Raw genomic sequence first — 26,205 nt, forward strand, 5'->3', positions numbered from 1 at the left:
TGATTTCGAGATACAGGGGGGTTCTTGTAGTGATTGTAGAAATCATTTCGAAGAAACTTATCATCGTAATTCATGAAATTGAAAAGATCTATCGCTACGATAATACTGAATAAAATGATTGTTACCGCAAAATCTTAGCGTTTATAGTTTCGGAATTATGAATTTTTGGAATTTTCCTTCCGCTGCTGAATATTTCTTGAAATTTTATCACATAAAAACCTTCATATTTTCCCCCATAGGTCGAGATATTTTGCGTTAATTGTGTAAATCATGAACCATATGTGAAATTTGCAGTGTTTTTGAGATAAAAATTTCAAACTCCCTATAAAATCTCAAGATAATCACGTCATCAGAACCATAGAAAATTCAAGGAGAATATTAAAAAAGTCATCCACCAATTACAAAACCAGCAATGAATATTAAAGGATATCGGTCTAATTCCAAAATAAGTACTCCTGTATTTTAAACCACCTAGTTCTCGATATACTGGGTGTTTTCAGAAATTTTTCCTGTACGCACAGTTTCCATTTGTCCGTTTACTCGTGAATCACCCAGCATATACAAGCAAAATTTATTATTTATTTTATAAACAATAATGTAGAGTAACAATTTCAAGCTTCCGGTTAATAGCAGCGTCGCAACCATAGAAAATTCAAGCATAATATTCAAAAAAAAAAATAAGGATAAAGCATTGAAGTGAAATCATGAGATTTTGAGTGCTCGATCATTCTTGCGCCAATTTGATACCACAGAACTGTTTGAAGTCAGTGTTTTTCTAGTAATTTCGGTCTGGTCCGGTAACAAATGGTCAAATGGGACCGTTACCAATTCTGCCACAGAAAAAGTTGCGTAGTCCTTCAAAATCGATCGAAATCTCTTCTAGGCGTAGGCTGCTAACTGGATCGAAAGGTGTTTTTATGTAATCCGGTTATGTCCTTCGAAAAACTCGAAAATATCCATGACAGACCTGTATCTCTCGCTGCTGAAATTGTCGACGAAAGTATTTTCATGTTTATGTAATATGTGGTATAATAACTGGCGCGAAATATTGGGCATTGTGCAACTTTCTCCTAGACAAGGGCATGAAAAAGAGAAGAAATGTAAACCAATCAGTATTCGTTTATTATAAAGGAGTAAATATATCCGATCGATATCATTTCAGCTGTGAGTGTTGTGCACACAGGGTATAATCAATATGATTGGAACAGTGACAGTGAGTACCTACTCTTATTTGGAAATCAAATAAATGTTTTCATTATAATTGAAATTGACAAATTTTCTTTTTGAATTTCTCTTTCGGAAAAAAAATTCTTTTATTTTCCCGTTGAGTTTCAAAGCTTTGTTTTGAGAGCACTGAAGAAGTTCCATTTTTTAATTTCTCAAAATACGCATACGCTTCAAGGATTATATTGACTAAATTAATAATATTTTTTAATCGAATTCAATATTTGCCTTCTTTCGAATCAAATAACTTCTTCTTGGCCTCTTCTGTCCTTTTCTTCTCGTGAAAAAAACATTCGATGTTTACATTTTGTTAAGTCTTCAAAAATTGAATAGTTTTCCTACGATGGATTTTACAAAACATATTTGAGCAATTCTCTGGTGAATCCAAAAATGAACTGAAATATCTAATCGTGACTATTACAATAGAAATTCTCTGCAAATAGCTGTGGCATTCGCTAAAAAGAAGTCAGCACACCACAGAATGTTTTTCTCGGTATTGAATAATTTATTCCTAGAGATTTTAATTCACGAATGCGCAACACGCAAAGTTTATTCAAAAAAGTTGGCATTTCTATGTAACATTTCATGACTCAACCCAAATACTCATACCAAATTTCATAGTCGCAATAGTAGAACGCAAAATAAAAAAAATTCCTGGAAAATTGAATTTTGCGCATGAGCAAACCGCATATCCGAAAGAACTGACATTTTCCGGAACCGATACCAATTCTCAGTAGTAATATCAAAAGTGATTGAATTTTCATGATAAGTTGATTTGTTTGAAAAAAAACTCTGTTAAGTTATAAATTAAAAGACATACATATGAGTTGAATTCGATCACTAGTAAAATTTTATTTGACTACTTCTTAAACAGAGGAAAGTAAATGAAATGCGCTAGGAAAAGTAGGAAGATTTAATTTTTTCATAGATAATCAATAATAGAAACTGCATATTTCACAAAAATTCGATAATTTCAAAAGCCTTCATCAAAATAAAAGCAAATGTTCGAGTTTTCGAATACTCTTCCTCTCAAAAGGTATATGAAACGGAATGAAGAATTATTCTGAAAGAGAGAAAGGGAATTCTGTATTCAAAGTTATGCTAGAGGCGTAAAATGATTTATGATTTTTTAACAAGCCGAACTTAAAAAATATATAACATTATAATTAACGACTTCACCATGAATGGACCAATTATATAATCAAAATGCGTATCTGTATCGACCCAAAGCAATGTGGACTGACCGGAGAAAGTAAAACATCAACATTTCACGTCCTGATTGTAACACTTAATTTTGACGGAGTGGTAAAATTTCATTATATTAAAATTGTTGAAGGAATTGCTTCAAAATTGATTCATACACATATTCTTGAACGAAGCTAAATACATCTCTGGTATTAAAAATATATTAGATTCGAGTGACATTGATGTGACAGAGACCACAACAAATGCCTTTGTCAAATTTAAAATTTCATAGGTACTCTCTTATCAACTTCATATGAAAATCTCCAGAGAAATGTATAATTATTAATGAAAATAATTCTAATGTTTATTCATACTTATCCTTAAGTTCCCTAGTCTCTAATTCAGGTTGAATTTAGCTCTATAGCACCTATATTATCTACAGTTTTCAATGAATTGGTTGTCGAAACGATCAAATGATAATTTAAAAAATATCGTGAACAAAAATGTGGTTATTTCAACTGTCGAGTATTGAACGTAATTATAATCTAGATATTTGGTTATGTCGGTTGATTAACCACATGAAAAATAACATAGAAAAATTGTAGGCTGAATACAGTAGCTGAATTATGACAGAACCACATGACTATGACTTAAGTAAGATGTCTAAAAACATGGTGAATGCACTCGTCAATTTTTGAATGAAATGACATTCGACCAAATATTAGTTTTATTTCGTGGCGGCGCCGCAATGTCATACCTTTCATTTCGATCTTTTTTCCTTTGATTTTGACAGGATACATCAATCAAAACCCGATCCTAGCCAATCAGAAGCTTAAACTAATATTCTCAAAATAGGCAAAACAAAAGCTGACCAGGTTTTTAGACATCTCAGACTTAAGTCATAAATTAATTATTGTCGTTGATGTATAGTATCAACTTACCGAAATTGACTTCTTCAATATACTCTTCTGAATTTCTATGATTTTAAAGTTGAATAATTCGTCAAATTCACCTTAGTATCTTCTATATCAATTACTCAATATAATTTACTCTTTCAGAGAAACGGGCTTGGAGTCCTCGCACTTCTATCATGCTGTTTGTGTCAGCACTTCGGAGGTCAACCACAATATACCCAAGCACAGCAACAATACAACCCCCAGTTCATCCAGAACACCCCACCACCAGCACAAATCTTATCCCACAAACAGGGTCAAAACCACGATGGTAACTTCAAATACATCTTCACATCTGACAATGGATTAGCTCAAGGCGAAACCATCTCACCTGATGGCTCAAGGAACGGTGCCTACTCCTACACTGACCCCACAGGCAAAAAAATTTCCGTCAAATACACCGCTGGTAAAGAAGGCTTCAGGATCCTCGAAGCAGACCACTTACCAAAGGCCCCACAGCCAATTGCTCCCCTCCCAGCTCAAGCTGCCCCTAGCTACGCTGGCCAACAGTACAACTTAGGTGGAGCTCAAGATGATGGTCAATACAGGCCTGAATTGTACGAAAGACCTGCCCAATACCAACAACAAAGAGCCTACACCGCCCCTGCTCAATACCAGCAGAGAGCCTACTCAGCACCTGTGCCACAAAGCGTACAAGACAACAGCATCAACGAGAGGGATTACAGTGATGAACCTGGAAAAGCTCACAGTTTCGGAAATGGATACGTTTTCGAATTCTCGGGTTGAATCTTTAACCCTTGTTTTAGTCTTCTTATTTCTAGTTTCATTCTTTTCCTCAGTCTATTCTTCAACTTTCGAATCACTTCTTTCAGTGAACAATTAGACTGATTCAAAAAGAGAGTAATCCCGAAAAATATGAGAATGGGATTAAGTCTGTTGAATAGATTCGAAGCTCACGTATAAAGAAGTGTCATAAGTCATTTATTTTAAATATTATATAATATGTGATATTTATTATATAATGTTGAATATTTAAAAATTGTACATTGTTTTACATCATATGAATTTGTGTGTTTTCTTGCGAATGTTAGAAACGATGTTAACTCTTCTGTGAATCTGTTATACTTTGTTATTATTCTGTTTTCTTTCTATAAAAAAGATATTTGTTGCAAGACCTTTGTTTTTCTATCTTTAGATTCTGCTCAATTCGGGGGAACAACTGCATCTTTCAGTTGAATTACAATTTGAGGAGAAAAGATTTCAATCACATATCAATGTCACTCAAATCAATCGCTTATTCTGGAAGACGGTACTCAAATTGGTTCTAGAGGAGTTTAGGAATATGATGCCACTTATGAAGAGTAAAAACTTAAAAAGAGCTATAATTGCTTAAAGGGTTATGAACAATTCCAAAAATATAATCAGTAATTTAGAGCATGTGATTGAACATGGCCTGTTACCATAGTACCTACAAGAAGGTTGATTCAGTTATAATTCCAGGTTTCTATACGGCTAATCAGATTCTAATTTTGAGTAAGAAATTTCTATTTTTGCTATTGAAGATAATTTTATTTCTTTATTTTTGGCTTGTATCAGAACTACCTGTTTTTCAAAAACTAGAGCTGATAGAAATAATTTGGTAGTACATAAACTTGCAAGAAGTCCATTCCCTTCAATGCTTGTGAAGTATTCAAACATACTGAAAATATGATAGACATTTCAGGAGAGATGTGAAATTATTTGGATTGTCGCTGAATACTTCTATGTTCGCCCATAACAATAATGAATTCATGAAAAATCATGTTTTCTTATTTTGTTGTCCTGTGATCAGGGAACACATCAGTATCTTAGTGTAGATGTAAAATAACAAACTCAAGGTTCATAGAAATTCTGTATTGATCGCATTATGAGTAAATATCGAAAAAAGTCAATATTGTATATTACGTTTACTTACTCGAGTTTTCATGCCGGAATCCAGAAGGATTGTATCATCAGAACCATATAATTTAATTTCTAGCAAGAGCTCAAAAACACTGCTCAGGGCTTTTCATAATTTATTAGATATTATTTTTGTTCAGATTGGCAGAAATAAAATATGATAAAACAGAATGTTCTACTATAAACACATTCAAGTATTTTCATTTGTGATTATTGCTAACCTTAAGTTAACATAGATTAGATATTCTTGAAGAGAAGTAATATTCATTCCAGCACACCTGCAACCCTCAAAGGTGGTAGATATTTCACAACTTTCACGAAATCTTTCAATCTGCAAGCGTAACTGTATCCCTTATCCAACCTTTTCTCCATGAAACGCACCCATTTTATTCTATCGGATATACTTCTGCATATCTTGACGTCCTCTAGCTCATTCTCAGTTATGTAAGGGTTATTAACTCCAATAAAAGCCACCCCAGTTTCAGTCTTCGGATCAAATACAATTTTCCAGAAGAAAAGAGGAACAGGTAAACCATTGTCGTGTAGATAAATTTCAACTTTAGATTTCGTTTTAAATGTGGTCATTTCTAGAACTTCGTGAGTTCCGGTATATATTTCTAAGTCCAGTTTTCTAGCTGCTGCAAGGTTTCTCACAGCAATTTCCAGTGTTTTCCAATTGCCATTATTGAAGGCCTGCCATTGGGGTGCAGCATTGATCAGAAAGAATGTGGAGCTTTGCTGATGTGCATAATAAAAATCGGCTTTGGCTGATAAGTGACCTCTAGATAAAAAATCAAGATGATTGTCCTTCACTATTTTTTCGGAGTCTATGGGCAATTCCAATAAAGTATTGAGGTATTTCTGTTGATTTTTCTTAGTATAAGCGGCACCATCCTTATTGTAGAAGTCATCTCGCCAGTTAACCCTTGCTACATTTTGTCTGTCATTAATCCATTTCGTCAGACGAAAATGTGAATAAAACACGGTCTTCAAATACGAATCGAAGCAGACATCAAAAATTTGGACGAACTGCTCGGCGATTTTAAATCCAACTTCAATCTCCTGGAGAGATTTTCCACATTTTTTTTTCGTGACCCTAGCAGTCGGTTTGGGGTATTCCTTGCATAGGAGATCCTTGAAAGTCACTTTATTTTTACCTAAAAGGAATGTCCCATCTTTAAAACAGGTAATGTTGACGAAAGGAGATTTAATTGATCCTAATTGGTAATTATTTTTTTCGATACAACTTATAATGAGTGTTTCATTTTTCGGTATATGAATCTCTTTTCCGTTGTCTGGAAGGAAAATATTGAAATAATTGTTGAGAATAAGGGGTTGTTTGTTGTCGAGATCGGAAGTGGCAATGGAACAACCTGGAATAAAATTATTTCATACAACATCATAGATGGAGATTGAAGTGAGAATGAGAGTTAGTATTGTGATAGCTCTTGGCTAGCCCAAATTTTTAAATTAATTTTATCTATTTCAAACCCAATATTTTGAATGTGTAACCCTCTAATGATTGATATCGTGTCATATTCAATTTGAAACAATATCCACTAAATTGAATTCATAGACCATAACGTCACTCTCTGAAGAAACTCATACCAAAACATGAGATAAAGCCACAATTCAAAAATACCACCAAAAATATTTGCCAAAAAAATTGCAGTTAACCAAAATCTATCTGATTTATCCTTACCTCTCTCATAAGTAAATGTGTATCTCAATAGAACTATATGAACAACGATTGATTGAGTGACTAACTGGTACATTTTAGAAGAGGAAATAAAAAATTATTGAGACCACAATCATTCTTATATGGAAAGCTACTTTCAAAAACAGTCATGAAATGTATAATGTAACAATAAGTGATAATCGCAAACGGTACAACAATTGGTTCATAAAATGCATGATTAGAAGAAAAAATATCTTATCAATTCTTATAGCTCAGATACAATTATATTTTTCATTAGATATATGGTATTCTTGCAATCGTTCGAAGTAATAAAATTTTACAATACAATCTAGAATTGCATTCGTTTTTCTCCTAGTGCATCTCCTTTTTTATTTCTATCGTAACATTGAGTTTCTCCTGCTGTGTTTCTGTGAGGATTCGTAAGGAGTTGAAACAACTACCTACTGCTCATCTGCCTCTCTCACAGAAGTCTTCGTTCCTATTAGCAAAAAATTGGGAAAGTCTATTTTCACAAGCCTCTGTTCAATCGAATGTTTCATCAGCAAAATTATTCGCCATGGACAGGAACAAATGCTAATTACCTGGTGTCAGGTCTGGACTATAAGGTGGATGCATGAGAACCTCCCAAGCAAGCCCCCAAAGCTTCTGGCGAGTCACTATCGATGTGTTTGGCCTGGCGTTGTCCTGATGGAACACAATTCCTCTACTATTGGCCAAAGCTGGCCGCGATTGCTTTCTTCACACGGTCCAATTGTTGATATTACAGTTCCGAGTTAACAGTGGTGCCTTAGGGGAGCAGCTCATAGTAGATAATTCCTTGCCAATTCCACCAAACATACAGCAAAATCTTCCAGGCTGTTTTCGCTTGACGTTGTCGTAAGTAATCCACTTTTCATCACCAGTCACGGACCCCTTCAAAAATGGGTCGATTTTGTTGCGATTCAGCAGCGATTCGCAGATGGAAATTCCTTGAGGTTTTTGCAATCTTTAGCTCTTGAGCAATTGAAATAGTGCTCAGTGCTCACATGACGGTCGGATTCGACAATGTCCATGATTTTATCGACATTTACGACAATTTCAGTGCGTGGTGTATCTTTGACATCGAAATTACCGAAACGAAATCGACAAAACTAAAATTGTGCGTGATTGGCTATTAGAATATCAGGACCATGAACACTATTTACATTTCCAACCGCCTGACTGAAACTGTGAAATATAGCGTATTTTCTGTTTGTCAGTGTCCATCTTTGACGCGCGCTCAAACTAAACTGTGTAAAGTAATCACCAAACTCTCGAAAAAGTTTTTGTAGTACGAAATATCATCTTTCTAACGCTATCTAGTGAAACCCGATCAGACACATACATACATACAACGCTAGATACAGAAAACTAAAGCCATCTATTGGAAAAATAATGGATTTCTTTTTACTCCACCTAACATTGATATGAAAAGAATAATGAGGGTAATTTTTAAAAGCAAAGATCCCTTAAGGCATATGTCTCTATATCTTATCTTTGCTTACAAAAATATCAAGGTCACTTATTTAACTCTACAATATGTTCAATGTTTTCTATCCAGACTCTCATTGGTCTCTATGAGATTTTTTGTATCAAGGATTTTATTTATCGCATATTTAATCCCTTATAAACGAGTGTGTGCATTGAAACATTTCTCTTCATAAAAATCTTATAATTACAAGTCAAAAATTTATACAAATAGGATATTTTATTTTCATTCCTCGACATCATCGCATTCTTGAATTGTAGGAGGTATCGATAGTTTTGATCCGTTCATTGAATTCACAGAGAAAGCTCCATTAAACGAAAGATCTTGATTGGTATTATTAACTTTAGCAATAGTGTTTCCTGTATCCGCGTCCTGAAATACTTCTTCCTCTGAGTAATTCCCATCCAGTTTTGCTTCTAAGATCATACATTGCATCTGGAAATATCGTTTTTCTTCATTCATGCACGCTATATCTTTTTCCTGTTCTGATATCATCCTTCGCAGGTCAGCTATTGTGTTCAAATCTTCCTGTTTAGATTCTCTATTCTCGTATCTCTGCCGCACTTCGTTGAATCTATGCAAAAGGAAAATAACAATCAGTCGACATAGAAAAGTTTTCGGTTCAATATTCGCAATATTGTATTGAATAACATTTGATGACAATTGTTTTTTATACTGGGTGAGTACCATCTAGAGACTACTCAGGCGAACATCGAATAATCATTTAAAATAGCATTATCTTTTTATAACTTTTATGCAGTTTCAGTTTTGACCATAACTTCGATCTCTCACAACTTTTAAATGGTTATCGCGAATCAATTTCAATTTTCAGGGAATATTCACCTTCAGCAATCAACAAATTCAGCATTCTGAAAATCCAGGAGTGGGTCTAAAAATTTCGGTGGTTTTCGTCCTACGTAAAAATTTCACTCTGTTTATAGTTTTTTCAATATTTGATGAGAAATATTCAAACCATAGTATTTGCAGTGTGCGGAGATAGAAATTTTGTTAGAATTTTAGTTGCCGCAACTAAATAATCGCCAGTGGGCGATTACTATTTCTTATTATATGTACTCACAATTTTTCCAAGCAGTTGTATCTGAGCTGCATCCTTTCGATTGTTTCTTTATCTTTTGCTTGTGTTTGGGTCATTTCTTGTTTGAGTTTTTCTTTTTCGTCATCATTTTCTTTCTTGGAAATTTCAGAATAATCTTGGAAATGTCTGCAAATAAAATTGAAAAACGGTTATAATTCACTTCACCATTTATTATTAATGTAAACAAGTGCTTATATTATATCGAATAGATATACTATGTTATCAGTACCTACTGCTATCAAATAAAGCTAAATGGATCGATAGTAGCTACTACGACAAAATTGACAACTTACTTTATTCTGCTTTTTGCTTCTTCTCTTGCTCTAGTCAAATCCTCGCACTGTTGTGCAATTTCCATATTCAATACCTGTATTCCACCTTCCAAAGTATCAACATTATTTTGAAGATCATCTATTATGGAATTCTTACTTTCCAGTTCATTTTTCAGACTGTCTACAGTTTTCAATAGCTCTATTTCACGTTGTTCATGCGATTTTTGTTGTGTAAGAAAATTTTCTTCTAAAGCTTTATATTTAGAAACATATTCGTTTTCAACTAGATCAATAGCTTCTTGTTTTTGTTTCCTCAAATTCTCCCATTGTTCATCTGTAAGTATTGTTACTTTATTATTAATTGGTGATGGAAAAGCATAGGTTTCCATTTTGTGAAAAAAGTAACAAATTGAGCATATCGCAATCAATAAAAAGAGGAAATGTTCAGAAAAAATGAGTGTTCGTTAACATTATAAGCCTATCAGACTCCACAGATTGTTATGAATAACCGCTTGTTTTTCACTTCTTTTGTTCACCACTGTGTATAGCTAAAAAACTAATTTTTCCAGTGTGTATATATTCAAAAATATTAAAACACCTGTTTATATAAACACAAGAATTTTTTACAAATGTTCAAAAACACCCAAAATAAATGGAAAAACTATTATGGATAATGTTAGGGTGAAGGATTTTGGTCTTGTCCCATACGGGGTCAAATCCAACTTGCCTAATTCAGAACGATGTTTTTCTATCAACATTGCTATCTTATGTTGCGATTCCTGTTCCATTTCTTCTTTCATCGTTTCCAATGTCTTCCTTAAAATTGTGACCTGTTGTTGCCATCCAAACTCAACCTCCTTGATCCTCTGTTCAGTTTCCCTGTTCAAGTTTTCTGAGGAGCAAAACCGAAATTTCAGCATTGTTATTTTTTTTCAAGCACTTAAGTAGTTATCAGCATCACCCACGGAAAAATTTGCAGTCAGATCTGAGAATTCTAGTCGGATTAAGGCGCCAGTTCTATCAATAGACTTTATAAATAGCAATCAAGAAATTTTCCTTCGTGCTGGCCAGCACTTTTGGCGGTATGATTTCGAAAGTATGTGAAGAAGGAGAAAAGTTTTAATGAAGTTGTTAATTAAATAACAAAAAGTGCGGAATATTTATCTCAGGAAAAGTGTAATAGTGTTGGATATTTATATAGCAGCGAATAATTTCAAAGTACTTTTCAGCGCGTTTTCCCAAGAAAAAAAATAAAACTGACTTATAATAATATAGACCATCACGAAACATATTATCGAGTTAATTATTTAATATATTAATTGTAAAAGATTTTTTTAGTGCTTATTTGAAGAATATCAAGATTATTTGACGATATAATTCATCACTGTATATGTATTCCAGGTAATTTCAGGAGAACATTTTGATTGTACCTTCAATCAAAGCTATTTCGAAAATATATTCACATATTTCATTCTTTTTTGACACTTTTCGAGCACCTCTAAGTAAATCACAACGAAACCTTTGTAATGGGTCATGAAAAATTTGAAATTTTCACAGTTAATGTTTTGAAATTTGTTGAAACTAATAAAGTAAATCTTCTGTCCACAATCCAGAGGTTATGCATGACGCTTGGTACGAAAATCAGTTGTTATTCCTCATTGTTCTTTCCAGAATGGGAACACTATCGATAAATTTCGAAGAATAATTACATATCCCCAAAAATTGACTCGTATGACTACACTATGATTGTACTGAATTCAATATTTTTTGGCCAAAACGTCCCAACCCCATTTTTGGAATTACTAATTTTTCAACAATTAATCCTGAATAAAATAGTGAGATGAAGTTAAATAGTAAACATAGAGTAAGGTTTCCAGCTGTTTTCAATGGAATTCTTCTACTGAACTACGTATTTAGCATCATCATTGTATTCTAACCAAACTTCATACTCTAAGTATTCAAGAAAAAATCAGAAAAGCGGTTTTTTCCACCCCCACTGAAATGTTCACCTTTGAAAGGTGTATAAATCAAAAAACTCTTCCATCGGTCATATTGATAGAAGTTTCGGGTTCTTTCTCTTGAGTTCATTTTTCGGAGATAAATGTATATCAAACTTACCTAATTCTTTGTCATGCTCTATTATCAATTTTTCATATCTTTCATGATGGTTCATATCAATTTTGTCCATTAGTCTTCTGAGGTCCAAAATATCTTGATCAGTCTTTGTTTGTTGCCTCTCGATTTCTTCATGAAAATATGAATCTTTTTCATCGATGCTTCTCCTAAGGAATTCTATCTGAAACATTGAACAATAGTAAATAATTCATCATATCATGCGAAATATATAGCTCAATGTTGTTATTTTTTAGGAATTTTTTTTTATCATAAACCATTCGATTTGAAATAATACCTTCCTGAACAAGCACAAAAAAGGGAAATGAAAAAACTATGAAGCAGCATAAGTACCTACATCAATTTCAGAATATAAGGATTCTACATAGTTGTCTCAAAATAGCATCCAAAAATATATCGTTATAACAAATCAACAAATCCTTTTAGAACATATCAATAAATGTTTCATAAAAATAACTACTCCACAATAATCGAGGTTTGGTGATTTTTTGTATAAAAAATTACTAAATCCACTACAATCCTTAACGATCTTAAATATGAGATTGGAGGGAAAACTAGTCTAAATTCAAAATTTATGCAAGTACCTCTTTCGAACATTCCTTGACTTTCTTCTCCCATTCTTTTTTGGCCATTTCAAATTCTATCTCCTTTTCTTCTCGTACCCTCTGAACAGCACCATGCTGTTCCTCAGTATATATTTGTTCTAATTCCTCTTTCAATCTTCCGATCTCATGTAATAATTTATCTTCCCAATATTTTGCTATTTCTAGCCTCTTCTCGTCTAGTGTTTGCTGCAATTTCCTTTCTTTATCTAGGAGTTCCTGTCGATGAAGTCTCTGGATGTGTTGTATGTTTTCTTTCTCTGTGTCCATCATTTTTCTAAGTCTTTGAGCTTCATTCTTAAGATTCGTTTCTGCGGATTTCATTTGTTCTTGTTTTTCTTTCATGTTTTGAAGTGTTTGTGCTTGCTCTTCGGTTAGTCCTCTTAGTTTAACAACCTCAGTTTCATATTGTTTGAGAGAACTAAGCTAGAAAAAAAATCGCATGAGAGTCCATGTTTCCAAAATCGAAAAAAATCAATTTTTTCTTTTTCTTTAAATTGGAATGAGTTAATTACCTGTTCGATCACTTCCTCTGCTTCTTTCATTTTTTGCTCTGCGTGTTTGTAAGCTTTCAATAATCGTTCTTCCATACATCTATCTTTCTCCTCCAATCTTTTCTTACAACTCTGTTGAACTTCTCGTAACTTCCATTCGAAGTCATCTAGAAGGTCTTGTTCTTTCATAATATTTATTGTTCTAAGCTTTTCGAAATCTTGTTTCCACTTGGCTTCGATCTCGTTTCTTTGTCGCATTGCTTGCTCAAGGGCTTCCTTGTTCCTTTTCTCTTCTTCGATTTTTTCTGCTTTCATCTGTTCATGCTGTTTCACCAATTCAATTTTCTCTTGTTTCAAACTTTGAATTTGTTGTTCTAACCAATTGATTTTTGTTTTTAGCTGCCTTAAAATCTCTTGTAACTCCTCAATTTTTGCTTTAGACTTGTTTTCCTCTTCCAGAAATTCTTCTGTAATAAAAAACAAGAACTTTTTCAATAAATAATGTGAAGATATTTCAATAATGTGATTTGTTTGATAAATTCTTTTATATATAAAGAACGAAATCATCTATCATTTCTTCAATCTTGAACAGAAGAATTCGAACAGGTTTTCCAATAGGAAGGATACAATTTGAAATTGTTGCAATTGCAACACTGTGCTATTTTTTGACATTTCTTATATCATTTGTAGTCAGAAGGATATGCCATTGAATCTTGGAAAGATACACATTTTAACAACATATATCTAGAAATTGTTCTCTCCACAACTGTACATATTACCTAAACGTTTTTGTGAAGATAATATGATATGATTAGGAATAACATAAACTTAATAAGCGTCTTCTAATCAAATATAAAAAGTTAAGTCGACAATAACATAATAATAATATATTCATTCATCAATGGACATTAATCATCTTCTGATAATAGATTTCGTCGCTGATAAATCTATTTCTTCTTCTCAAAAATCTCACCTGTTTTAGTTTCTAAGTTTTCGGTAAGACGTGAATTATTCTCCCTAAATTTTGTTAGCTCGGCCTCTAAATTTCGTATTCTCAATCTAGTCACCTCCGAATCCTTATTAGCTGCTTGAAGTTCTGTTTGTAATCCTGTAAAAATACGTAATTAGTACTAAATTTACGAAGAATCAAATTGCGCTTCCTACTTCCTCATAATTACCATAAACACTATGATGCATTTGATAACAATGAAGGTGTTAAATCAATAAGTCATTATTTTTCAGCAGTTCAAGAGTGCTCCTTATTTTACAGTACATATTTAGATAGATTTGATTCATAAAATAACGTGATCGGGTGAGTAAAATTGATTTTTCTAAATTACATAAAATAGTTGCCTTCAACTTAATGGTACGGACGCATGGAATAATTTTAATCAAATTACAATAATGCATTGATTCCGAGATTATATACAGAGTGATCCAGATTTTAGTGCACAAACTAATGATTTGTCTGAAAAATCACAAATCCCACTCTCAGAAATTATAAACTTTTTTTGAGCTCTCAATCTACTAACCGATTGCACTTTTATTTCATCCTAATGTCTGTAATTTTCGAATTTTGAGCTGAGTATGAATATATTTGAGGTGTTTATATGAAATATAACAATTTCAAGCTCCGTGTAAAATTTCTAGTTGGTGACAGTCATTATGAGCACCATAAAGAATTCAAGATGAATTTTCATTCCAAATATTTAATAAGTATTTAAAATTTACTTACTATCCATTCCTGCAGATTTTGCGAATACATCACGCTGTAATTCTTCCATTTGGAACCTGAGTTTGTTAGCTTCTGCATCTCGTGAAGCCAATTGTTTCGTCAAATCGTTCAATTCACTTTGAAATTTTGCTTCTTGATTGATAAGATTCTTCCTGAAACAAGAACCAAGTTGAAAACTAATTCTCTTTCACCTATATTGGTGTATAAATGAACCTTTAAAACACGCACATGTGTTTTAAACTTTCAAATACACTTTTACTCGAATATCATAAACTACTTTTATTGAACTCGTCAAATGAACCTGTCAACTTATGATATTAAATGAATTTTATATATCAGTAAAATATTATTCTCAATTTTATTTGGCAGTTCATAAGACTGATAATTTGAAAAGTACCAAAAAAAATTAGAAATTGTGATTATAGAGAATGAGGAATTTTTATGCTATGGATCGGAAAGAAATAGACTGAAAACGTAAATTTATACTTGTTTTTATTACCTAGAAACCTTTAAAACTTGATGTGTTTCATTCTTAAGATTTTTCATACATTTCAGTAGAACTATAGGATTATGATGCAGGTATGCTTAATAAAAAAAGACATAATAAGGTACCTTTAAGTGAATCTTCAAAAACTCGCAACTAGTTTGTATGTCCTTTACGTTACAATAAGTGTTTCAATATACTTTTTATATGTATCACATTCTATTTTTCATAACACTTTCATCCTAATCCTGTAATCTGTAAGATTTACAGGTTTTGCACAGCTTTTCAGTTCATATTTATGTTATTTGTTATTAATTATGAATTTATAATATTAATTGATTTCAGTATTTCGAGCAACTATACAAGAAACGGGCAGAATATAAAGGAGAGGAAATTTAACTGAAGTTGAATTTATCAATATAGAACAACAAGAAACATGAATAGACACTTCTTGAGTTGTGTAATATTTATTTTGGGCTTCATCATGGTAACTGCCACTATTATACCGAGGATTGATGGAAACGTAAGGCTATTTCTGAATTAATGATGTTGGAATTCTGTGTACGTTCGAAGGATATCACTTAATCTCATCGTTATAACGCAATTCACTTCTCGAATGAAAGAAATATTCAACCAGTCTGAAGAATCAACACAAATATAAATATAAGTATTCGAGAATATTAAAAGTGAAGAATTATTTATAATTCAGTGTATATCATTCATATCAAGGTGAATTACGATTTGAATACATTCAGTTCATTTGTTTTATTATTGTGACTTATTATTTTCTATGCAGGGTCCAATGAGAAGTCAATATGTTGAAGTTGGTAGCTTGATTCTGAAAACCATGCTTCTTTCAGAACTTTTTTTCTGCTGGGCCTATGGTAATTCAGAAAAATGTGAAAAAAACTTCAGTCTTGTACTACACTTTTTGATTTGTCGTATATGTGATAACGATTTCGAGAAAAAAATTCAAAAATTCTCTAGTTATCCTCAGGAAAATCAAAATTATTTTAAAGATCCAGTTAATAAGCTGTGTTGAACAAATTAATCATAAGCTTTGGTACTTATTTACCTTATCTGTAGCAAAGATTAATTAATAATGATTCGATAAACTGGTTTAAGTTGTCATCACAAAAAAGGAGGAATACAAAAAACAGCCTATATCTTGTTTGCTGTTTTTATAGGATTTTTTTCCTTAAAATTATTACAAGGAATCTCTCATTTTCCTTTGTATCTCCAATTTAGGAACAGTCAGTATATGAGAAAAGAAGAAATGAAGTGTGTGTTGTTATTTCAATGATTTTAAATTTTATTTCATTATTTTAGGAATTCTTGAAAATTTCAATATTTTTCTCTTCGATGTGTCCTGGAAGCAAAGATTTCATCACACGCCATCTGTATCCAACTTATAAAGGCTTAAGGAGCAAGATTGTTATAGAATGGGTCCTCTATCAAGAAGAATCGGTAATCAGAATTATTAAATTTCTTCGTTTATCAAAGTCATAAATGATTTTTTGATATAGAATCCAATTATACCAAATGATGACCATCCGAAATTTTATTGTGAGCACGGTCCAAAAGAATGCGACTTCAACAGATATATTGCTTGTGCTCTGCATCAAAGAAAAGGCCAAGATAGAGATGTTAATTTCATCAACTGTGTAATGCTTACGTTCGACTTCGATAAAGTAAGTGCATTTACAAAAATATTTGTTTATCAGCGTATGGGATTCCTCAGTGAGAATGGGATGAAAAACTAAAAGCATTCTATATAGATTTTTTAGACGTAGTATCTATAACGCTGGTTCGCGAAATGATTCTCGAACCAGATGATACTACAGTCGAATTAAACTTGCAAAATTAGGTCAAAATAGCATATCAAAATTGTACAGGCCCAGTTAGAGCCTATATGTAGTTTAAAGGAGCAATACTGAATCTTTTTTCTTTCATAATCAGTAAATTAGTTAGATTTATTCTGAAACTGTATAATCAAATACGTAGAATTGATTGAAATAATAAAAAAATAGGTTCTTATTTGAAAATCTTTAGTTTTGATGAATTTGAGTTGTCCAAGTTCATGATCTTCTTATAAACAGCCTGTACATTTTTGGTCCAAACCGCAAACAGTCTTAATAATACTACGTATTTGCAGAATCGAAAAAGAAACAAATGTTTTCGAAAAAAGTTTTCCTGCCGAAATATTCAAAAAAATGTGAGTCCTCATCGCCACCAATTTTTAATAAGAATCCCATTAACTCATGAACCGTTGAGTTTTTACCCAAGGTATGGCATATTGCCGAAATTTCATCAAAAAAGATATCTAATGATGCAATAATATACTGGGTGTGCCATTTGAAATAAGGAAGTAGTAGTCTGTTTCCGGCATAACCGGAAGTTGTAGAGATTTGAAAATATTTTAGGGAGAAAGATATATGCAAATTTTCAGCTCAAAATTATGATTAGTTTTTCATAAACGTCTAATAGGCCATCCCGGTGAATCACCCTGTATATACCTATAATATATATGTACAATGGTACTTATCTTAATTTTCACATTACAGTGTTTGAGAGAATTGGGTTATAAACGATCACAATTCCAAATCTGCATCAGAAATCAAGGATATTCCTTACTATCTTATCATATGCAGAAAATAAATAGAGTTAAGCCAAAAAGACTAAGATATCTTCCTGCTGTGATATACAATGACAATGATAATGAAAATAAGGACTTTCTGTCTTTGAACAAATTCCTAGACACAGTTTGTCACCAGTTGAAAGCACCATTGCCCGACGAATGTCACAAAAGAAGGGATATTCTAGAACATCCATTGTATGTTGACGAAGAGTAATTTGTATGAATAAACATTCAAACATATTGTTGTATAATTTAATTTTGTTTTTGATCACTCGCTCCCCGAACAAATGCGAGGTAAGTATATCATTTAATCACGATCGACAAGTATTTCGAATGCTACTGCTATAAGTGCGACAGAATATTAGGCCAATTGAAAAGTCCCCGGTCTGATACACAGATGGCGGTGCTAGTATTAAATCCATATGATTGTGAGTATAGCTACTTTTGTCATTCGAAAAAAGATGGAAAAACAAAAGAATTTCGTGTGCTCATAAAATATTGTTTTTTGAAGGGGAAAAATACAGTTGAAACAAAATCTTCGCTTGATGAAGAGTTTCTGGGGTCTGCACCAGGAAAATCAACGATCATTGATTGGTATGCTAAGTTTGAACGTGGTGAAATGAGCACCGAAGACGGCGAACGCAGTGGAAGCCCAAAAGACTCTGTCACCGACGAAAAAATCAAAAAAGTTTACAAAATAATTTTGAATGACTGTAAAGTGAAGTTGATCGAGATAGTAGACATTGTGAGGATATCATCTCAACGTGTACATCGTATCATTCATGAATATTTGTACATGAGAAAGCTGTGTGCGAAATGGGTGCCGCTCGAGCACACAATCGATCAAAAGCAACAACGTGTTAATGATTCTGAGCAGTGTTTCAAGCTGTTTAAGTGCAATAAACCAGAATTTTTGCGTCGATATGTGACAATGGATGGAACATGACTCCATTTCACTCAGGAGTCCAATCGACAGTCAGCTGAGTGGACTGCACACGATAAACCGAAACCAAAGCGAGGAAAAACACAACAGTCCGGTGGCAAGGTTATGGCATCAGTACTCAGGGATGCGCAAGGTATAATATTCATTGATTATCTCCAAAGGGCCAGACTATCAACAACGAATATTATATAGCGTTATTGGATCGTTTAAAGGATGAAATCGTTAAAAAACGGCCCCATTTGAGGAAAAAAAAGTGCTATTTCATCAAGACAATGCACCGTGTCACAAATCAATGAAATCAACGTCAAAATTGCATGAATTGGGCTTAGAATTGCATCTGCATCCACCGTATTCGCCAGATCTGCCCCCCAGCGCTTTTTTCCTGTTCTCAGACCTCAAAAGAATGCTCGCTGGAAAGAAATTTTGCGCCAATGAAGAGGTAATCGCCGAAACTGAGGCCTATTTAGAAGCGAAAGATAAATCGTACCTACAACAAAAATGGTATCGAAAAGTTGGAAGATCGCTATAATTGCTGTATCGCCCTCGAAGGCAACTATGTTGAATAATAAAATCGAATTTCTATGGTAGACCGGGAACTTTTCAATTGGCCTATTACGACTAGGGGTTCCGTAAATTTGGCCGTTCAAAATTTTGTTTTCCTCATAATTTCCAAACAGCGGATTCGATTAGGACGAAATTTTGCATTTAGATGTAGAATAATATTTTCAAACTTTATGCAAAATTTGATGTAGATAGCTTTGAAACACATTTGACCAATTCCGAAAATATGAGCTTAAGAATGAACTGCCATGATGACACATTTAATATTTTATTTAATGAAAGATCGATAAGTGACATATTAGTCACATGTGAGTTACCATTGAGTATCTCTAGCTCCCACATAATGTATAAGACGAATATTATTCTTCTTTTATTATAGGATAAAAGCATGCTCATCCACTATGTCACTATTTACATTTTTGAAACCACCATAGATTTCAAACTGAAACCAACGAGTTGATTTTTGTCGATCAAAGTTTCTAAAAAATGATATAATAGTTATTTATTATACAAGGGAAAAAAGTATTAGGTTTTAGCTCGAGGTTATGTTGTCTCCCGTCGCGAAGCGGAGGGAGACAAAAAACCGTCACAGAAAAAAAAAGATATTTCTGACAATGGGGAAAATTTAACGGAACAACCATGAGAGTGGCATCAAAATATTTTATAACGTTGTTTTGAAACTGAAGAGCCATTTATCGAGCGCCATTTGGTTTTCTAGTCTAATTTCGAACATTTGATACTGTGCCAATGAATTACTCGAAGAGATTGACGTAAAACGATGACGACAATCAACAGATCCACTATTGATTTTTCAAAGCTTGCCGGATATGCATTCGGAAAAATTGGATATTAATTCCACGATTTCAATTCGTAGGAGTAAATTGCTAGAACAAATTTGATTACCTACATTAAGACCGTTGAGGAAAGTGAAAAATGCATATATCATTTTGAAATCAGTGTGAATTCAAACTTTTTGGCTAATCGGAAGAGTATGCAAAGTACTACTTTTCCGCATTATAATAAATTTTTGGGTGCGAAAAAGATACTTCTGCATGCGATAGAAACAAAATGTTCTGTTCCATCACCATATTAGATGCAAACAAAATTAAAAAATGATAACTTATTCAAAGCTTTTCTATACATAACAATGAGAAATAGTAAAAGAAAATGGAATTATTTGTTCATGAAAAAAAACAACCATTAAAATTTTGCAAATTGAATACAACTAACTTTGTGCTTAAGAGTATTTGAAATTATAGCTTGATAAAGATTGATTCAGCTTAGAGTAGTTGTTTAAATTGGTTCCTTAAACTTAATTCAAGATTGTAGTTGTTTATATGGCTTGATGAAGGCAGATTCAACACATAAAGCGGATGTTGTTTACTTGATTGGATAGGTATAGAACCTGTTTATTGGTATAAACAATAGTAAAATTGACTAAAAGTAAGTAAATTTACATTTCGGCACACAATACAGCGTTTTATAGTTATAGTGTTATAGAGTGATCTCTCGTTAGGACGTTTGATTTGAAACAGTATAAAAAATGCCGGAAAATATTATTCGAAGAATTGTAACGGAAATTTGAAAAATCCAATAAATATAAAACCAAAACACTAAATCCATTTCGAACTCAGTTGTTTCAGTACCTATGTTCAACATCAATCAGAAAACTTCTGAAATTTGAGTTGATAATAATCCATATAATATAATATGTAAATATTGTAAATAATGGAATGGTATGATGTGTGAAACTAATAAAACGCAATTATGTATGTGATTTTATCTTTTATAAAATTATTCTAGTGCCAGCTGAGAGAATGCCAGACATTTCTCCATTTTTTGTGTATTCTCATTGTGTTGACAGACTAGTCACTGAAACTAGACAAAATTAGCGTATCTACTTTGAAATCGACATCCGATGACTCATCGTTATGAAAGGTAGATTTCATGTGGGAATGATATAGTAAATTTTTACAGGGTGTACCAAAATTTAGCAGTTACAGTTAGTATTTCTAGAGCGTGATTCTGTAGGACAACTTGAAAAAAACATCATGTTTACCTTCAATTACTCGAAAATCTGTAAATTGGCACAATTTGACCATAGTATAAGGAATTTCCTTATATTATGGTACTACTGCTAACAGTGGCGGAGATAATTTTTTATCTTTTGTTGAATTTCTAAGCAATCAAAGAGTTAAAGTGTTAAGAAGCTGCATTCTCGACAAAAAATAACTTTACTTTTTATAAAAAAAAAATTATGGAGGAAAGGACTGTCACTTTGACGTTTATTCAAAAAGGATTTGGCGCAAACTGATTTTTTTAATCTACTTAATGTACAAATTTCAGGTTTTTGAAACCTAGGAGTTCGTTTTAACACCTAACTTTTCTCAAACATGGAATCATAACTCACATATAACGCCGTTTCGACAACGATGTTGTCATCATCAGAAACTAAAAGTTACTGTTTCTGATGATTGCAACATAGGTGTCAATGAGTTAGACTTCCTTTCTAATTATTTAGGTAAGATTTCAAAAATAAATTTACTTTCATCTTATTTATCAATATTTTACGAATCACTTTAGAGTAATACACGTTTTCCTGCTCCTATATATTTGAGACAACGTCACAATAAATGTCGTTGAAAAACTATAAGGAAAAGAAGAAGTGCCAAATTTTCAAAGGTAAATAATAGAAGGCAAGTTTCCTTTCAAAATTCAAATACAATACAGGATATCCGTTGGCTAATGGAACAACGCCTATTAGAAGAGAGTTGGGAAATTAATTTAAATTAACCTCTGGAATTTTGTGAATTCTGTCAAAAATTTTACATTCCAAGGTGACTTATCTCACAAAAACTCCACAATATCGGTTGAATGTTTCAAAAGTCAGAGTCGTTTGAAATTTCCCTCTGCATCTCGAAAAAGACAGTCTTGAGGCGACTTTTAATATTATTTTCCAACCAACATAGATGTTCTATATATTCGCCTGGTCACTAGATACCCTATATATATCTATAATATTTACCAAAAACGTGAACAATTAGTGCCATCATTAAATGCATCTTAAATTTCATGCCGCAATAAAATTCCTCAAAATTTCACATACTATTATATTTCTAGGTTATGAAACTATCTTGGCTTCCTCTCCGATTCAGAAATAAGTCATCTCGCTATTATCTTCACAGTTTCACTATATTATTTACAGTCCCGCGATTGTTAACGTAGGACGCCGAAATATTCAAAAATAGCACTCGTCGAATGAACGGTAAGCCTTCACAACTATATCAACTTTCATCAAACATAAGAAAAAACATACTCTTTATCCTCGTCAATCTTCTTCATCGCTTTCGGTGAAAATCCGGGACCCGTTGTTATCTGAGTTACGTTATTCGTCGAATCCTTCTTTTCGATTTTTTCAGCCAACCTATACAGCTCCGGTGTGGTATTCGACCTCTCCTTGAACTTCTTAATCTCCAGTTTGGGGCTTGCTGGTGGCGTCCCCGTGTTTTCCCTCTTGGTACCTGGAACAGGTGCCCTTGGTGCAATAGCCAAAGTACCATGTCCGCAAGGCTTGACGTTCTGTCTAGGTTCTGGAGTTTTTAGGGCACCCGCGTAAGACAACATCGCTAAGGGAACTTGATCCATGGCCTTCTCAACCCCAACACTAGCCTTGGGAAAACCCCGTATTTCCTCTGGACCCGTCGTTTCACCGACTGCACAAATTTCCCGCGAATCCTCGGATGCCAATGACGACGTATAGTTTGGCACCAGTTGGGCGTTTTCTTCAAGCGCACTCTCCGAATTTGTGGTATTTTTACACGGACCAACATTCGCAGTCTGCCATTCATGATTCCGACCCTTGGGGGTCTCCCTAAGCTTCCTCTCATCCCTGCCTGGTGGTTCTTTCTTGGCGCGTTTGAAGAAGCTGAACATCTTGGCGAGCAGTAAGAGAAGCGTGCAGATCACTTGAGCCGCGACATAGCGTAATGGTCTAGCGAGCTGTTGATGGCCCGCTTTTGCAGCTTGCCGGAACAGCGTAGAGGCCGATACGAGAACTCGGGTTTACGCCACTTGTCGGATTTAAAATTAGAAACCTGCACACGCGGAGCCTTCAGTCACCCTCGTGCAGGGACTTTCATTCACATTATTGCTGGCGTATAACTGTGAAATTGCCGAATTTCGAGTGCACCAACCGGTTGGAAAGACAGCGATGCGTTACGAGTGGGGAGTGCTGGAAATAGAGTGAGTCGAATCACGAAAAAAGAAAAAAAACGTGTGATGGCTTCTAGGTGTCAACTGGAAATAGAGACTGCACGTATAAATTAACCTTGTGCCTTGTGGATAGACAAAGAAACTGTTGTCGTTTTGATGTGGCGGTAATTGGTTTAGTTGCTTGATTGCTCCATAAAAATCTTGGAGAAGTTTGTGAAAATATAATTGGGAGGAAGAGCTAACGTGGAGTCAAGATTCAAGGATTGCTTGTTTTTATATTCGTTCATACACAAAAACTACTCTGAGTAACTCAAATACATATGTATGAGAATTAATTCTTTATTATACAGGGTGCTCCAGATTTTAGTGTAATAACTTTGCCTTCGGATAGAACAACTCTTTTCGAGAGAAAAAATCCTATTAACATTACAAGCTTCGTTTTCGATATATAGAGTGTTAAAGTTTGAAAAAAAATCAATTTTTTACTTATAACTCTAGTATCGTTACAGGTATCGAAGTCTTGATGATGTAATGTTTCGAATTAGGTAAGTGCAACCTGACAATATTATCCAGTGGGATAGATAGAGGGGTGAGATGATCCCTTTCTTATTGAAAATCTACACCACTTTCTTTTTTCGAAGAAATTGTTTGATTCATGAATCAACAAAGTTTCATTAAAAAAAGGTCTCTTGAATTTTTTTATAGAATGTAAGTACCATTTTCAAGATAATCAGATTCTCGCGTACAAAGCATCCACAAAAATCCAAGAAATTAATCATCAAATGTTTCCATTACTGACAAATGAAAGTAAATTGACGCTTTCAGATGGCATTTAATTGAACCTTCAAAACATAAAAAAAATTGTGGATATTTCTTATTGTTTCAGTGTCTGATAAATTTTCTTTCTGAAATGTTCAATTAAATGCCATCTGAAAGCGTTATAATACACTACGCCAATTTTGTACTCATTTATCACTAATGGGAAAATTCGAAAAGTTGATTTTTGTTGACTTTTGTGGATAATATTTGTTTTGTAATCGATTATCTCAAAAATGGTACATTCTATGAATAATTCAGAAGACCTTTTTTTTAATGAAGCCCCGTTGATTTCAGTAATTAAAAACCAACAAATATCAAGGCTTAGGTTCAGTGGAACTCATTTTCTTTGATTTTTGAATGACTATTTTCTGTAGATGCAAATATTCAAGTTTTTAATATTCTGACACCTGAAGATGGCCTAATAAATACCGAAACGTTATGAAAGAATGGAGTGAAACTTGTTAATTTTTTTGTGTTCCTGAGACCGATATTTCCCAACTTTAATTTATAGGTATATTACATTTCTCATAATAAAATATCTTATGAAAAAGCATATGAATAACTTATTCAAAAAATTTAATTTCTTATAATATATCTTTCATTGAAGTTTTTCTAGAATCGTTTACTCAAGTACGGGTATTAAATTAATAGATGACTCGTTTATTTTTATTGATATAATGAAATAACTTGATATGTATACAATTCAACCTTAAAATCTTGAAGTATATACAATATTTGAATATTTGAAAACATGAAATGATCCACACTTATTTTATCTGATAAAATAAATTAATATTGTATTCCAAAAAGGAAAACCCTTCGTGAAATTCAATCAACAGGATTTTTCCTCTTTCCATATGAATATTAACAATAATCCTCATAAGGATTATCTTGAAAATATTTACATTTATACAATAAATTGTAAATACACCAGAAAGCCAACTTAAAAAGATGTTTTCACTCAGTAGTGAGAAAGAATTTGCCGGCTTTCTGATATTCATAATGCCCAAAAATAAAAAATTTCAAAAACTCACCAATACCCAAAAAAATTCGAAATCGTCGTACTATCAGCATTACCCAGAGCAGCACTGATATTTCCAACACCACTAAGATTCTCATCACTATTACTCGTCGTCACTGATGTGTAAATCCCTGTGTCATTAGATTCGGTCGATCTATCTTCGGTATCTTCACTTGTGTCGTCGTCTTCTACATCATTCTCGTTGTCTCCGTTTCCACCGATTTTACCGAAGATATTCTTCACAAAACTCATATCCGTGCTTTTGCCGCCTGGTTTACGCAGTGAGAGCTCTGATATGTTAAGATCAGTCGTTAGACCAGTGTTGTCGGAGTATGTTGAATAAAGCTAAATTTAGCGCAATCAAACGTACTCTGGGTTCATGGAAAGCTGATCCCTCATTTTCCATATCTATTGTTCATTTTCTGGATCATTGTCCGGTGTTCCCGGCGATATTTCTGGAGTGGAAAATACCTACTATAGTGTAACCAGGAAATTTTACCTATTGCATGTCGAGAAATCCATTCGAGTCACTCAAAGTGCTTTTCTCCAAATTGGAAAGGCTATTTTTTCCTCAAACAATAGAATTAAGGATATCTTGAACAAAATAGCAGCGCAGCTGAGTCCTTTTGAAAAATGCAAAAAACATTTCTGTGGTTTAATGGTTTCCAAGGCAAAAAATTCCACGCCAATGGATATAGTGCAATGCTTCCTTTTGAAAAATCTGTACT

At 33.3% G+C, this 26,205-nt stretch overlaps 4 protein-coding genes across 8 annotated transcripts; 2 read left to right on the forward strand and 2 right to left on the reverse strand.

Moving 5' to 3' along the window:
- The first annotated feature begins 1,081 nt into the window (after nucleotides 1–1,081).
- On the forward strand, nucleotides 1,082–4,495 carry LOC123676434 (cuticle protein 6-like). The gene is made up of 2 exons (XM_045612311.1): nucleotides 1,082–1,213; nucleotides 3,468–4,495. The coding sequence occupies exons 1-2, from the start codon at nucleotides 1,196–1,198 to the stop codon at nucleotides 4,107–4,109; spliced, it is 660 nt and encodes a 219-aa protein (XP_045468267.1). The 5' UTR covers nucleotides 1,082–1,195; the 3' UTR covers nucleotides 4,110–4,495.
- Nucleotides 4,496–5,261: 766 nt separating this feature from the next.
- Nucleotides 5,262–7,119, reverse strand: LOC123676433. Its single transcript, XM_045612310.1, has 2 exons — nucleotides 6,964–7,119; nucleotides 5,262–6,634 (listed from the first exon to the last, which is right to left on the reverse strand). The coding sequence occupies exons 1-2, from the start codon at nucleotides 7,034–7,036 to the stop codon at nucleotides 5,526–5,528; spliced, it is 1,182 nt and encodes a 393-aa protein (XP_045468266.1). The 5' UTR covers nucleotides 7,037–7,119; the 3' UTR covers nucleotides 5,262–5,525.
- A 1,516-nt stretch (nucleotides 7,120–8,635) lies between these two features.
- Nucleotides 8,636–25,778, reverse strand: LOC123674642 (protein FAM184A-like). 2 transcript variants are annotated; one of them, XM_045609582.1, is made up of 10 exons: nucleotides 25,491–25,778; nucleotides 14,800–14,951; nucleotides 14,038–14,172; nucleotides 13,086–13,531; nucleotides 12,553–12,996; nucleotides 11,954–12,131; nucleotides 10,563–10,727; nucleotides 9,857–10,169; nucleotides 9,546–9,689; nucleotides 8,636–9,041 (listed from the first exon to the last, which is right to left on the reverse strand). In XM_045609582.1, exons 1-10 carry the CDS (start codon nucleotides 25,727–25,729, stop codon nucleotides 8,693–8,695), a joined length of 2,565 nt encoding a protein of 854 aa, XP_045465538.1. In that variant the 5' UTR covers nucleotides 25,730–25,778; the 3' UTR covers nucleotides 8,636–8,692. The 2 variants fall into 2 exon arrangements, with proteins under 2 accessions (XP_045465538.1, XP_045465537.1); XM_045609581.1 differs by lacking the exon at nucleotides 25,491–25,778 and adding an exon at nucleotides 22,742–23,615.
- LOC123674645 (GILT-like protein 1) lies at nucleotides 10,764–18,161 on the forward strand. 4 transcript variants are annotated; one of them, XM_045609588.1, is made up of 6 exons: nucleotides 10,764–11,236; nucleotides 14,310–14,376; nucleotides 15,629–15,806; nucleotides 16,613–16,750; nucleotides 16,810–16,974; nucleotides 17,848–18,161. In XM_045609588.1, the coding sequence occupies exons 3-6, from the start codon at nucleotides 15,720–15,722 to the stop codon at nucleotides 18,133–18,135; spliced, it is 678 nt and encodes a 225-aa protein (XP_045465544.1). In that variant the 5' UTR covers nucleotides 10,764–11,236; nucleotides 14,310–14,376; nucleotides 15,629–15,719; the 3' UTR covers nucleotides 18,136–18,161. The 4 variants fall into 4 exon arrangements, with proteins under 4 accessions (XP_045465544.1, XP_045465545.1, XP_045465542.1 ...); XM_045609586.1 differs by having other exon boundaries at nucleotides 10,777–11,236; nucleotides 14,307–14,376; XM_045609589.1 differs by lacking the exon at nucleotides 14,310–14,376.
- Nucleotides 25,779–26,205: the final 427 nt, after the last annotated feature.

This window comes from Harmonia axyridis, chromosome 3 (assembly GCF_914767665.1).
Source record: "Harmonia axyridis chromosome 3, icHarAxyr1.1, whole genome shotgun sequence".
In the NCBI taxonomy this organism is placed as follows: domain Eukaryota; kingdom Metazoa; phylum Arthropoda; class Insecta; order Coleoptera; family Coccinellidae; genus Harmonia; species Harmonia axyridis.

Excerpts from the sequence above, each read along its gene's own strand:
- LOC123676433 (XM_045612310.1), bottom strand. The coding sequence starts at position 7,036 with ATGTACCAGTTAGTCACTCAATCAATCGTTGTTCATATAGTTCTATTG. Across the intron at positions 6,635-6,963 it reads CACATTTACTTATGAGAGAG|GTTGTTCCATTGCCACTTCC; the intron begins GTAAGGATAAAT and ends ATTTTATTCCAG.
- LOC123674645 (XM_045609588.1), top strand. The coding sequence starts at position 15,720 with ATGAATAGACACTTCTTGAGTTGTGTAATATTTATTTTGGGCTTCATC. Across the intron at positions 15,807-16,612 it reads TACCGAGGATTGATGGAAAC|GAATTCTTGAAAATTTCAAT; the intron begins GTAAGGCTATTT and ends TCATTATTTTAG. Across the intron at positions 16,975-17,847 it reads TTACGTTCGACTTCGATAAA|TGTTTGAGAGAATTGGGTTA; the intron begins GTAAGTGCATTT and ends TTCACATTACAG.
- LOC123674642 (XM_045609581.1), bottom strand. The coding sequence starts at position 23,358 with ATGTTCAGCTTCTTCAAACGCGCCAAGAAAGAACCACCAGGCAGGGAT. Across the intron at positions 9,690-9,856 it reads GAAGCAAAAAGCAGAATAAA|ACATTTCCAAGATTATTCTG; the intron begins GTAAGTTGTCAA and ends TTTTATTTGCAG. Across the intron at positions 9,042-9,545 it reads TACAACTGCTTGGAAAAATT|ATTCAACGAAGTGCGGCAGA; the intron begins GTGAGTACATAT and ends CCTTTTGCATAG.